This window comes from Zeus faber, assembly GCF_960531495.2.
Source record: "Zeus faber genome assembly, chromosome: 2".
Taxonomy (NCBI): Eukaryota; Metazoa; Chordata; class Actinopteri; order Zeiformes; family Zeidae; genus Zeus; species Zeus faber.
In genome coordinates this window covers 14,686,502-14,699,230 of record NC_137189.1, presented here as the reverse complement: position 1 = coordinate 14,699,230, position 12,729 = coordinate 14,686,502, and the positions used below count along the sequence as shown (strand labels likewise).

Here is a 12,729-nt window from a genome sequence, read left to right as displayed (position 1 = left end):
CAAGACTAAAGAATCAATTCTGCAATTTGATTTGGCAACCTAGACGTGAAAACAAAGTAAAACCTTTGTTTCCAGGGGGAATTCTAACACCATGTTTGAGGAACAAGGCGACTCTTTCTTACGTCCCACACCATCGCCATCACCTGATGTAATGTAATGTAATGTAAACCATCACCACCGCTCACCTCCAAACTCTCCATCTGCTGCTGCACCGCCTCCAGGGAGCCAGTGAGGAGGCGCAGCCTGGCCACAGAGTACCTCCCCTCCATCAGGTAGCCATCGATCTCCTCCGCCGCCCGCCGGTACAACGTCCATTGCTCCAGCACCGAGCGCAGGCTCACCTTCATCTGACTTATCTAGTGGTGGAGGAGATAAATAATACTGAGATACAATATTGTTATTGTAAATGTAAATGAAGGTATGACGATGATCGAACCACTGATTTTTCATTGGCAGTGCATGTTAAACACACTGGAGGCTCACCATGTGATCCAGATTGGCCCAGGACTGGTTCAGTCCTTTGAGAGACTCCCTGACCACAGAGCAGGCCTCTCCTTTCTTGTCCTGGACCAGTACACTTCCACGTTCCTCAATCTTCTCGAGATCCTTCTCTTTCTCTTTCACCAATTCCTCTAACTCCTGGTGAAATGTGAGAAGGGAATATTTCACTGGAAAGACAAATGATCTACTTCAAAATTGTTTTGTGGAATCAAATGATAGAGTAAATAAATAAGAGTAAAATAGTTGAATAGCCTACATAAGCCTACATAATACTCTTAAGGCCTAATATTTGTAAAACTGAAGACATATATTGAAGACTTTTTAAGGCCCTGTTGCCAAGTCCCTACCTGACAATCTTTGAGTGCGTTCTGCACTGATGCTACATCCTCAATCCTGTGCCTTTTCTTTAGCTTCTCCTCCTGCAGGGTGAGCCAGCTCTTCAGGGCCTGGACTCCATTCTCATGCTCCGACATACCTTCCAATAATCCTTCCAAAAGCTGAATCTGAAGTTGGAGATGCACGGAGATGTTCAGAAAGAGCAACTTAAGAGGTGTGTAAAAAAAGATTGTTAGGTAGCGTTTTTTAACCCACTGAGCTATAAAGGAACTTCTACCTTCTCGTTGATGAGTCCCTGTAGAATCTGCCAGCGTCTGTTCATAGCTCCCAGCCTTTCTGCAAAGTCCGTCTTGTCGCTGCGCTTCCCCTCCACATCCTGACTGCTGATCTGCAGCACCGACTGGTTGACAAAATCCACCGTCAGCTGCTTGCAGGTCAGGTCTATGCGGAAACCCTGTGGACGGCGGGTGCAGAACAAGGACGTCAAAGGGGGAGAAGAGAAACAAAGCTTTTGGAAGTCAATATATAAATGTTCATTCAGAAAAAAAAGTAATTTGAGTGAGGGTTAGGCTTTCACTCGTACCTTATACTTCTGAAGAAAGTCCTGGACGGCCTCTGAGCCCACAGCTCCCACGATCTTATCCTGGTCTTCCTCGATGATGTTCTCCATGAGAGAGATCCAGCTCATCAGCTCTGTAATGGCGTGCCGCGAAGCCAGCTTCTCCATCTGTAACTGTACGTGAGAGGAGAGAGGAAGGGCGGGTGTTAGTCTCGTGAGTAAAAATACAGCATCACAAACAAATAAGGTATAATGACCAGAAGGTTGGTCATAATCGCAAAATAAACCCTGATAGGGTGGTCTGGTCAATAAAGGGGGTTATTTTGCTGCACATTAGCCCACTTATTACACACTGCTATAACACACTACTTACTAAATAAAATACATTACAACAGAATGTTGCTTTGAAATGATTTTATTACTAGTATGCTAAGTTCAAGAGCTTCTGCTAAGAAAAATAGTCTACGTAGCAATCAGTGCAACAATGTAGCAAACTTTTATCTCTACAAAAGAAATGTTTGGGTTGTGCGACAACACTGGTTTTATGAAGGAAGAATGAAAGTTCTTACTAAGCTGTCTCCAGACAACTCCAATGAATAAAGCTGAAAGCCCCTTTAAACAAACCAAGTCTCAACTTTGCCCTGATAGGTTGTAATTGGGCCACACGAACACCCGTCATACGACCGACCCCCCAGTATATACTGTATACTGGGTCACCACCTGTCATACTTCCTCTGACATAATATGTCATTATTATTCAGCTCTTGAGCGAGCTGGTGAGTGAGGCCAGCGGTAAGCACTCTCGTTCTTCATTCGTAAAAACCAGGGTTTTAGCACAAGCCAAACGTTTTGCTTAATTTCGAAACTTGAGTTCTTACTATGCCATATTATATACCCACAACAGTCACTGACCAGGTCAGAACGGATGTGTCCTATGCAAGACCCCAAAGGCAGAGATATAGAACCCCCAGTCCAGGTCCTCTATTCCAAGGACCAACTGGCAAATGTGTGTTAACATTCAAAGCAGGAGCTTTCTTAATGTTTTATGTAAAAATTCTCAGATCAAGAATTGGGCGAGAAAAGCCATCTTTTTTTTGGAATGAGCAAATATCTACTGTAAAAGCAGCAGTTTCTCTCGCTGTCCACTACTTGGCGAATGGCACCCTTCTCCAACAAGGACTAAGATGGAGGATGTTGAGTCCAAGACTTCCGTTTGTGTGACACCAGCGAATGCTGGTGGACGCAGGGCGAACTGCAGCCCATAGCCCTTTCGAATCGTCCTCTCTACCCAGGGGGAATCTGCGCATGCGTGTCTCCATATGCTCACACAAGCAGAGAGGTCTGTTTTTTTTACATTACATTACATTTAGCAGACACTTTTATCCAAAGCGACTTACAATTGTTCAATCACCAACGGACGCAGCCATCAGGAGCAATTGGGGGTTAAGTGTCTTGCTCAAGGACACTACAGCATGCTAGCAGGAGGCGCCTGGGATCGAACCAGCAACCTTTAGATTACTAGACCACCAGCTCTACCGCCTGAGCTACCATCCCCTTGGTTTCTGGTAGCGCTGGCACCAGGGCGGATTCGCCCAAAAATTGAGCCTCTGGCCACAATATCTGGGCAGGGAAGCAGGCCTGACACCTTCACCGGAACGTCCAAGAGCCTGGTCTTTTCCTTCACAGAAATTTGAGATAGGTGAAGCCACAGGTGGCGATGCATCACCACAGAAAACCCCATCACACGGCCAGGTGGCAGCTTGCGACTCCTCCGGGGGGGAGAGGGATAGCCAGGTATCCCAACTACGGCTCGGTGTCCAGGGTCGATCATTGGCTGAATTCCTAGATGGGGGAGCGCGTCTTCTGAGGACCATCCCACGACGACCTTACCTCCTTATTAAAATCCTATGGCACCGGGAGAGAACACGGGCAGGAAAGCCAATCCCTAGCGTCCGTAAAATATGCTCCGGACAGCATGGAAGGAGCAGCGGGTTCTGGGTCTTCCCACGGGATCCCTAGCTTCGCCACCGCGCTCTCTAGGAGGCGCAGCAGCTCCTGGTGAAAAGGCCCCTGGGACAGTTTGTGAGCAGCACCTTGTCACCTGCCCCCCCCCCCACCTCGGAGCCTCACTGTCGGAAGTCAGACACGGAAGTCCTGCAACTCCTGGTGCACGGCTAACTCCTCTTGATCCCTCTGGCACGGATGTTGAGGGAGATCCAGAGAGGCAAGGGGAGTGTGTCCTTGCGACTTGGTTGATTTAAAGGGTGTTTTAGCTTTATTCAGTGGAGCTGTCTAGAGACAGCTTAAGGCATAGTGAGAACTCGAGTTTCAAATGAAGTAAAAGACTGCCCGACATATGACTAACATATTTACTGTTATTAATATGAAATTAGACATGTCTGCTAGCTAGTGTTAGCATTAGTGGGAGGAGTGATATGAGGGATGAGTCCAAGTGGAGAACTGACAACTGTCATTATTAACAGACAGCGGCCATATGAAATGAATATTCCATGGAGCCTTATAATAATGGGTGTAAACACGTATTGAAATATGCTATAATTTGTTTTCATACGGAGCGGTTATGACCAGACCTGGTGTAGCTTCTCCTGCACTATGGGTATTTGGGTGAGCAGCTCGGCCCACTGGGTGTCCACCTGGGCCAGGGCCGACCTCAGACCAGCCGTGTCCACCCTCTTCAGGCGCATTAGTTGGTTCCCTGTGCTCAGCACCGAGGAGCGCAGGGAGGACTTGGCGTCCACCTCCTTGGAAAACTCCTAGAAGACAGAAACACAAAAAGGAGATAGAAATTAGATGTAAATTTACTGTTAATCAGTACAAGTGATATTACTGGGTTGTTACTGACCAGAAAGGCGTAGAGGTGGTCACGGACAGTTTCCAGCTCCTGCGGCACAGTCACCGATTGAGTGGTCCAGAACTCCAGGCGGTCTAGAGCTGACCTGAGCCACTGGCTCAGCTCCCCCGACTCCCTCTGGTACCTAGAAAACAGTTTGGCATTTAAATTAAACTTTGCATTTAAAAAGTGCAAATCTCACAAAACACTAACCCTTATTAGTGAGCGTATATATATATATATATAGTGTTAAAAAAAATGTTAAAATGATTTGTTATTATAAAAAATAACAAGTTTTGCTTTGGATCCCATGCAGTTCCGTCACAGACCCCTAGGGGAGCAGCAGACCCCAGTTTGGGAACCTCTTTTACAGTCATACAGGCATTGATTTTAGTTTGTAAACTACTGGACTTTGACACTGCTTAGCACATCACTTATATTTAAGCAACTAGTTTATTGGATGGAGCGACAAAACTATGTGACAGAAAGACGGATGGAGAGAGGGATAGTCAGACCTGCTCCAGTGTTTGAGGGTGGAGTCGAGGCGGTGCAGCTCCTTGTTGACCTTGGTGGTGGAGGCGAGCCAGTGCTCGCCCAGCTGGGTGAGCTGGTTCTCAAGGTCGGAGCAGCAGACAGAGAGCAGCAGCCTCTTTCCCTCCTCCAGGACCTGGTAGAGCTGGGGCTGGTGCTCAGTCAGGCTGGCCTTCAGGTGCTAAACAAACAAAGATCAAATTATGCATTTGTATATTTATATTGCAAGTATATTTTTATTGTAATAAATGTGTTAAAAGTATATTTCTACTTTTTTATTGGTATACTTAAGTGTATTTATTTGTACTTCTTATGGACTTTATGTACTGATTTAAAATATAGCTTTAGTCATTAATATGCTGTAGAAGAAGAAACCAAAAATCGATGAAAAATATATTTCTTAATATACGTATCCAAGCACATCTTAGGTTTTTATTTAACACAATTTTAGTATATTATATAATACATAGTGAACACATAAAAAGTGTACAAAACAAAAAAAACACATACAAGTATATATTTTTTCATTTGGCTATGCATACAAAATTTACAAGCATTTACACATTAGTAAAAATGTGTTGCTTGTGTGTGTAATGCAGTTACCTGGTAGAGGTTGATCCTGTCGTTGAGCCTCTCCTCCGTCTCCTCCACCAGACCCACAGTGGGGATGCTGCACTCCACGGCCTCCAGCTGCCGACACAGGGCCTGGTAGTCCTCCACCAGGTGGCTCCACGACTGGGACGGGGCGGGGGGGGGGGGGGGGGGGGGGGGGTTCCAGCATGGGTTTTAAAGATTATTTAAAGTCACCGGAAAATAATATTCTCATTCAACATCTTATCAGGTTGTTTCCAAGGATAGAATGGATGGGAGGTTCAAACTCAGCTCAACCAATCTGCCTTCAAACTATATATGCCCTATATATTATTATTTGTTAGAAATGTATTATCTTCAACTATTTCAGATAAGTCTAATAGTCCTTTCTCAATTTGAATAGTGGGTTATCACATTGAAAAGGTTTTTTATCTGGTCTGGGTAGTATGAAAGGAATTCCACGGTTAAAGTCCGCTTCACAAATATATATACATGGTAATAAAATAAATGCAAATACAAAGTAGAAAAAAATGAAAAAATACTACAATCAAACTCTGTATTAAGATAAAAAAAAAAAAAAAAACAGAAAATATGTATATATGTCTCCATCCACAAATAAATTACTTATTACTTGTGTTGTCAAAACCATTTTTTATATAAATGTAGCATCACCTATGTATTCTTGTGATCTGTTTGCCTTGTCTCAATTAATCAATTACCAAATGAATTGTAATATTCCTAATGCAATTCATATCTCATTTTAAATGGTTATTATGTATTTAGAAAATACTGAATTTATATTTATGTTTGTCAATAACTGCTACAGATATGTGGAATGGTCTTGGAATCATATTGTATTTGTATTTATTTTATTATTTGTAAATCTTTGTGAATAGTGACACGATTCCTCCCGTAGGTTAATCACATGAAACTCCCTGTTTAGTTGTTTTCAAGGTGGACAATACAAGAGGTGTGTTTGTGATTATTGAATACCTCCAGTATGCCCTCCAGCTCCACCCCTCTCCTGTGGGCCTGTTTAAGGACACTGTGGGCAGAGGCCATGGTCTCTTCCAAGGCCTGGCTCTCCCTCTGCACCACCAGCCCAGAGACCTTGCTGTAGAAGGTCTGGGTCAGGATCATGTGGCACTCCAGGCCGTGGAAAAACTCCTGGGAGAGGAGGAAAAGAGGTTGTCAGAGGTTAGAAGAGGTTAGAGGTTATCAAACAAATGTAATCAGATTTCCTATTGCAAATCAGCCCCCACTTTGTGTTTGTCCAGCAGCATCTGGACCTCGATGACGGAGGCCACGTTCATCTTCTGGTCGGCGGCCATCTTGTCCTGAGCGGTGTCCACCAGGTCAGTGAGGTCGTGGAGGGCCGCCTGATACTGGGCCTTCAGGGACAAGCTGTGGTTCAGGCTGCTGCGCCTGGAGCCGACCATCAGCACCAGCTCCTCATAAGCATCCTGACAAGAGACACATTAAGCAATATACTGAGGATACAATAATCCACATGATACACGTATGAGTTGCATAGGCTTTCACAGTCAACGCATTATTATACATTATCAACATTTCATATTGTGTCTATTCCGCTATTTAAGACAGGAAGAAGGGTTCTAATCGGTTTTAGCTTTTTTGTCTTGGTCATGAATGTAAAACACAGTCCTTTATCCTCTATGATGAAAATTCCCAAATGCTTTTCCGCAAACTCAACCATAAGATGATACAGAATACTTTATACAGAATTTATACAAGAATAGAGTGAGAAACAAAATGGAGAACAAAAGATGTAGAGGAGGGGATAAGGATGGCGCCTGTAATCATAATAACATAATAATAAAAAGTTATAATAATCTTTGCGCTCCCCACCTGCAGTTTGAGCAGCTCCTGCTTGGAGACCTGGTCCGACTTGAGACTGTCCGCTCTGCTCTTCAGCTCGGCCACCCTCTGCTCAAACTCCCGCATACTGTCCTCCACCTCTGATAGGGTCTAACAAAAGGCAAAATCAATTCAAGATGTTTACTCAGAGCACCCTGTTTATTGAGACCTACAGTTGGGATTACATTTCAACAGGCTTTTCTCACCTCTATCTGTTTGGGAGCAGGTCTGTCCACAGTTCCCGCCATCCTCTGTAGGAGCTGGTGTTTACTCTCACTCAGAGCCGTGGACAGCATCCTCAACTCATTCTACAAGAGGATAGATGGATAGATAGATGGATCAAAACAATGAGAAAATAAATAAAATAAAAAATAACAAAAAATGCAACATTTACTAAGAAATATTTGGCAATATACAATAAACCTAAGAATGGTCAATAAACAAAAAGCCATGTATCAAAAATTCACATTCTGACAAAAGTAGGAAATTGTGCAAGTTTGCATGAATTTATACAGTTTAAATATATAATTATATATATATATATATATATATATATATATATATAATTTTTTTTTTTATTATGGCTGCCCCTGAAAGTTGATGAGTCGAATCATCAGTCGGAAACACGTCGACTGAGATTCCTGAAGCCGAGCAGTTTTTTTTTTGTCAGTGTGCAATAACAGGATAAAACAGATAGAAGTTTACAAAATGCACAGGATAACATTTCAATGAGGAATTATGAATAAGGGGAATATATTTTTATATGAGTATATTGTCTGCATCGTCTGCACTTGGCAGCACCTGGATGGTTGAGTGCTCCTGCAGCCGGTCCCTCATGGCATTGCAGTGCTGATCCAGGGTGGAGTCCAGCAGCTCCAGCCTCTCCTGCAGGCCGTCCAGGGTGTCCTCCATTAGGGCTCGCTCTTCCTCACCACACAGTCGGCCCACTCCTCCACCCAGGAGGTCCCTGCAGCGGCTGGCCTCTGCCCGCACTTCCTTCAGCTCCTTATTCAGGCCCTGGAGTGGAGGAGGCCAAAATTGAACATCTTATTTGAACATAAATATCTTTTGAAAAACAAACATTATTATTTTTTTAATCTAAAGCACCAATCTTGTGCACACTATCTTGTTATTAGTATTAGCATAGATGTTCATGTGTTAATTGAAGTATTACATAACAGGGATGTTCCCAAATATGAATACGAGAAATCAAAGAGAAATTACACATTTTCTGACTGAAAAAAAGCAGGATTTAACTTTAGCTTGTAATACAATGCACAGTTTGTGTACATAGATACAGCCACCAGATGGATTTGCAGCTATGAATAGTCCTTTTTGTCTACCATGAGAACCACTTCCTGGTTAGCACCAGCCAAATCTGGCTTCTATCAAAATATAAGTATTTCACCACCCCAATAGATACAGATACAATTACCAACCCTTTTCACAGGCCTCTACTACATAATTGCACACATTAAAGACAGTATATAGAGATAATTATTATTATATTATTATTATATATATAAGATAAACCAATCAATTGCATTGGTTGAAGTATTTTAAAAGTATATACCCCCAGGTGGTGGAGCTGGGTCTCTGTGTCCTCGGACAGCAGTACGGGGCCAGACAGTAGCTGGTTCTCGGCGCAGTCCAGCCAGGACGAGGCGGCAGACACTGCTGCACACAGCTCCTGCTGCAGCTGAACCTCCACCAGCACCACCCCTTTAACGTCACTGTCCGCTGCCTGTAGGGTCACACAATGGAAATCGACAGTCACTTTTTTAAACAAAAAGTGTCAATTAATTTTGACACATTGTCAAAATTAAAATAAGATAAGATAGCATTACTTGATTAATTAACGGGAGATATTAAGGAATAATAATGATAATAATAAGAAGAAGAATATCTAAAATATATTTATAAACAATGTATAAAACAATGCTGAATAAAATAAATAACACATATACGTATATAAAATACACAAAAAACATCTATAAATAATAATAACAACAGTAATATAGTCGAGTGAGAATTAATTTCTGAGAGAAATCACCTCCTGGGCTAGACTCTCCAGAGTCTGGCGACTCGCCTCAAACAAAGCTCTTGGGGAGCGGGAGTCTTGTCCAACAATCTCTCTCCTAAACACCAGGCTGGGACTGGACAGACGAGACCTGTGCAGCACCTAAACACACAGCACAGGAGACAATAAAAGGACTATGAGATCAAAAACCAACATTAACTTGGAATGTGTATTAAGTGTAATCTAAGAATGACATGCAATGTAATCTCAAAAATGTTTGCGACTCAAAACCGACCACAAGTAACAGTAGCATTCCATAAGTCTTACCTATAGGTTTATCAGAGTGGTCATGCGTTTTCCAAGTTTTGAAGAAAAATACCATGAAATCAGTTTTTAAACAACATGAGTTTTTTTTGTTTTTTTTCATATCATTTTTTTTTTTTACCTTTATGTTTTGGGACAGAATTGCCGGCCTGCTTACAGTGCACTGGCAGCCCACTAGGGGGCCGGGGCCAATGCATTGAAAATCGCTGCTGTAAGGCCACAACCAATAACCATTTATGAACGATATGAGGTCATATACTGTATGTCATTTTGGAATATCTCTCCCCATACCGGGCTAAGCTGCTCCTGTTCCAGGGAGTTGAGAGAGAGTTGCAACTTGGTGCTCTGGTCTCGATTCAGGTTCTCCCAGCGCTGCCTCAGCTGCTCCACGGGTGACAGGCTGTCCGACTCCAGGAGAACCCCGCCCGGAACAGACACCTCGCTGCAGGAAAACACACGCGTCTGAATTCCTGCACCATTCCTTACATATTGCCTTGAGAAAACCGGCATAGTGTTTCATGAATAAATACGTTTCTTAAATTTACCATTTTTTGGGGCTTTCGTCTGTAATAAATAATAAATAAATAAATAAATAAATAAATAAAGTGCTACCTGTCCCCGTTGGGCGTGGTCTGCTGACTCAGAACCTCCTCCCCGACGCTGGCGACCGACTGCAGCAGCCTGCGCTGTTCTGCTACCTGCTCCTCCAACTCCTTGATGGAAAAATCATGTGGTTGAAGAGATCGTCGAAGAAAACAAAGCAATATCTGACCTCTGAGATCTGCACTTACCCGCTGTCGGAGCAGGTTGTCACGGTGCTGCTGCGTGCGTGTGGACCGAACCTGGGACAGCCAGTCCTGCACGTTGGGACTCTGAGACAGCGAAGAGTCCGTCTCACTGTCTTCCTGCTCCTGCAGCGAGCCCTGGAAGACAACAGAAAGAGGTCAGGGGTCATGCTGGTTTAATAATCTTTTTTTTTCCGAGTCTAGAGTATTTTTCTAATTTCTTTGCCATGGCTTACTATACTGCAGTAATATACTACTATTTCTACTTACTATTTCTTTCACTTGCATAATTTCCTATTTTTCTAATTTCTAAGTGTGGATTGTTGATACAAAGCTTTATTGTATATTGCAAATTTGATTTTATATTTTTTAGGTTAATTGCATATCTATCCATCCATCCACTAGTTTAGGTTAGTACTTTCAGCTGTTGCACAAACACAGATAAAACCACCCAGCATCATTTCTGGTGAAAAAAATAATAATCTCATCTCACTTTTCCCTGGAAATTGGTGGGAAAACCCTCACAGTAGATATTTTTTAAATGCCATGCGTCATCAGAAAGACACCTGTGGTAGCCAATGAAGAGTCCCTTTTGTCTGGGATTGAAGCCTTTTGTGAGACACACAGTCACTGGTTTGTCCGTGGTTGACCTTTATAAAAGGAGTCTGACGTGACGTTTGGTGTTTACACACAATGCGTCCATTGATGAATAGACACAATGCAATATAAATAACACAAAAAGGGACTCAAACAAAAGCAGGGAAAAAGGCAACAGAGTGAAATTATGGGGGATGATGAAAGCAAGGGTAGAATAAGGGTAGAAGACGATTACATAGATCCAAGACTCGCAGGACTCCACAGTGGTGGTGTCTCCTCACCTGGATGTCCACTTGCTTGTGCTGCAGCATCCTCTGCAGCTCCAGCAGACTGTCCTTCAGCGAGTGCAGCTTCAGGGTGAGCTGCTCCGCCTCACCCTTGGTGCCCGCCCGGCCCTCCAGCAGCAGGCTCTCGCTGTGGACCGACAGCTCTGACAGCGACGCCACCTTCTGCTCGATCTCCAACAGCATGTTCTGCAGGGGCCAGAGCAGGTGGGCAAGCTTGGTACGTTTCATTAACATCACCAAAGTTTCGGTTTACCCAAATATCACTTGGAGAATGAATCGTGCTCCTCAGGACTTAACCAGTCCAGATTTAGCCGTAAGAAAATCCTGGATACAGAACTTCATTTGTCAACATCACTGCAGTTGTCACTGTACAACCTTCAAAACATTTGAAGTTCAACTTTGACCCATAGTTCAGTCTTGTGACTCAGAAACAAAATCTGCTATCACGACTACAGAAGCAGAAATGCCAACACCAACAATAACAGCATCCCTTTTCCAAACAGGTCCATCCAATTTGAGTTGTTTTCACTCATTGACTGTTTGGGTGATTGACAGGCCTCCTCTCCATCATAATGCACAGTGGGTTTTAGTAGTTTCTAGAATGCACTGTACGTGCCCACGTCCCACTACCAGAACTTTCCATTCAGTGGTTTCTCTTTGAGGTTTCACTACATCTACTGTATTCACCTTTTCTCTTCCGTGATGTTCTTTTCAGAACATCAACTCTCTCCTCCCCGACTCTCTTCTATCAGTCCCTACCTAATGACGCCTCCTTAAAATAAAAAAAAAATTTAAAAAAAAAGAGGCCACCACCTCTTTCCATGCACTGGCTAGGGGTGAAATAATGGGGTAACAATAGGCTCAGAGCTTGAAAAGAAAGGGATTAGGGTGCTTGCATCCCCCGAGTTTCACAAGGGGATACAAGAGGCCCACAGTTCTCTATAAACAAAAAACCTCCTTTCCTGCAGTTCAGAGCAGCCACTGGGTCTTATAGAATTGAGGAACTCTCACAGTGATTCTAGTACATACCTTTGTGAAAATACAAGGTGAGAATATACGTCATAATATACGGATCTTTTTGGAAAAAGCACATCATCAAATAAACTATTGGTAGATAGGTAAAATGTACCACCAACAATGAGAATGTTTTACCCAGTATGTTAAGCCAATGATAGGTAAGAATTCAAACCATAAAACCACTATCCTGTCAACTTCCTACTTGCAATCTGCTGTCCTATAATCCTCTTGCTATCTGAGGAGGAAAATTAGGAAAATGAAGGAATTAAAAGAAATGTAACTCAATTGAATTTCTTCTATTATTTTTCAATACCACTTCACCTCTTTTACTTTATACATTTAATAACCTTTTTTTATTGCTCTATATCACAAAAAAAAGGTACGTAAGGTACGTTTGAAATTTTTTTTTTTCTCCAGAAAACACCTCCCTCCCCTGGAGCATAATACCACAT

At 42.9% G+C, this 12,729-nt stretch overlaps 1 protein-coding gene across 1 annotated transcript in view; it reads right to left on the bottom strand.

The window, feature by feature from the left end:
• Positions 1-12,729, bottom strand: part of syne1a (spectrin repeat containing, nuclear envelope 1a) — a gene marked incomplete at its 5' end in the record, with an annotated part of 153,831 nt that overhangs the window by 29,957 nt on the left and 111,145 nt on the right. Inside the window, 20 exons of the mRNA XM_080023003.1 lie at positions 186-356; positions 484-639; positions 849-1,004; positions 1,115-1,291; positions 1,421-1,570; positions 3,988-4,170; positions 4,260-4,392; positions 4,763-4,959; positions 5,382-5,513; positions 6,363-6,536; positions 6,632-6,832; positions 7,239-7,358; positions 7,454-7,555; positions 8,049-8,264; positions 8,821-8,991; positions 9,301-9,429; positions 9,883-10,033; positions 10,204-10,304; positions 10,383-10,514; positions 11,255-11,446. Of these exons, the coding sequence (XP_079879129.1) occupies positions 186-356; positions 484-639; positions 849-1,004; positions 1,115-1,291; positions 1,421-1,570; positions 3,988-4,170; positions 4,260-4,392; positions 4,763-4,959; positions 5,382-5,513; positions 6,363-6,536; positions 6,632-6,832; positions 7,239-7,358; positions 7,454-7,555; positions 8,049-8,264; positions 8,821-8,991; positions 9,301-9,429; positions 9,883-10,033; positions 10,204-10,304; positions 10,383-10,514; positions 11,255-11,446 (3,144 nt within the window). The remainder of the gene's footprint in view (positions 1-185; positions 357-483; positions 640-848; positions 1,005-1,114; positions 1,292-1,420; positions 1,571-3,987; positions 4,171-4,259; positions 4,393-4,762; positions 4,960-5,381; positions 5,514-6,362; positions 6,537-6,631; positions 6,833-7,238; positions 7,359-7,453; positions 7,556-8,048; positions 8,265-8,820; positions 8,992-9,300; positions 9,430-9,882; positions 10,034-10,203; positions 10,305-10,382; positions 10,515-11,254; positions 11,447-12,729) is intronic.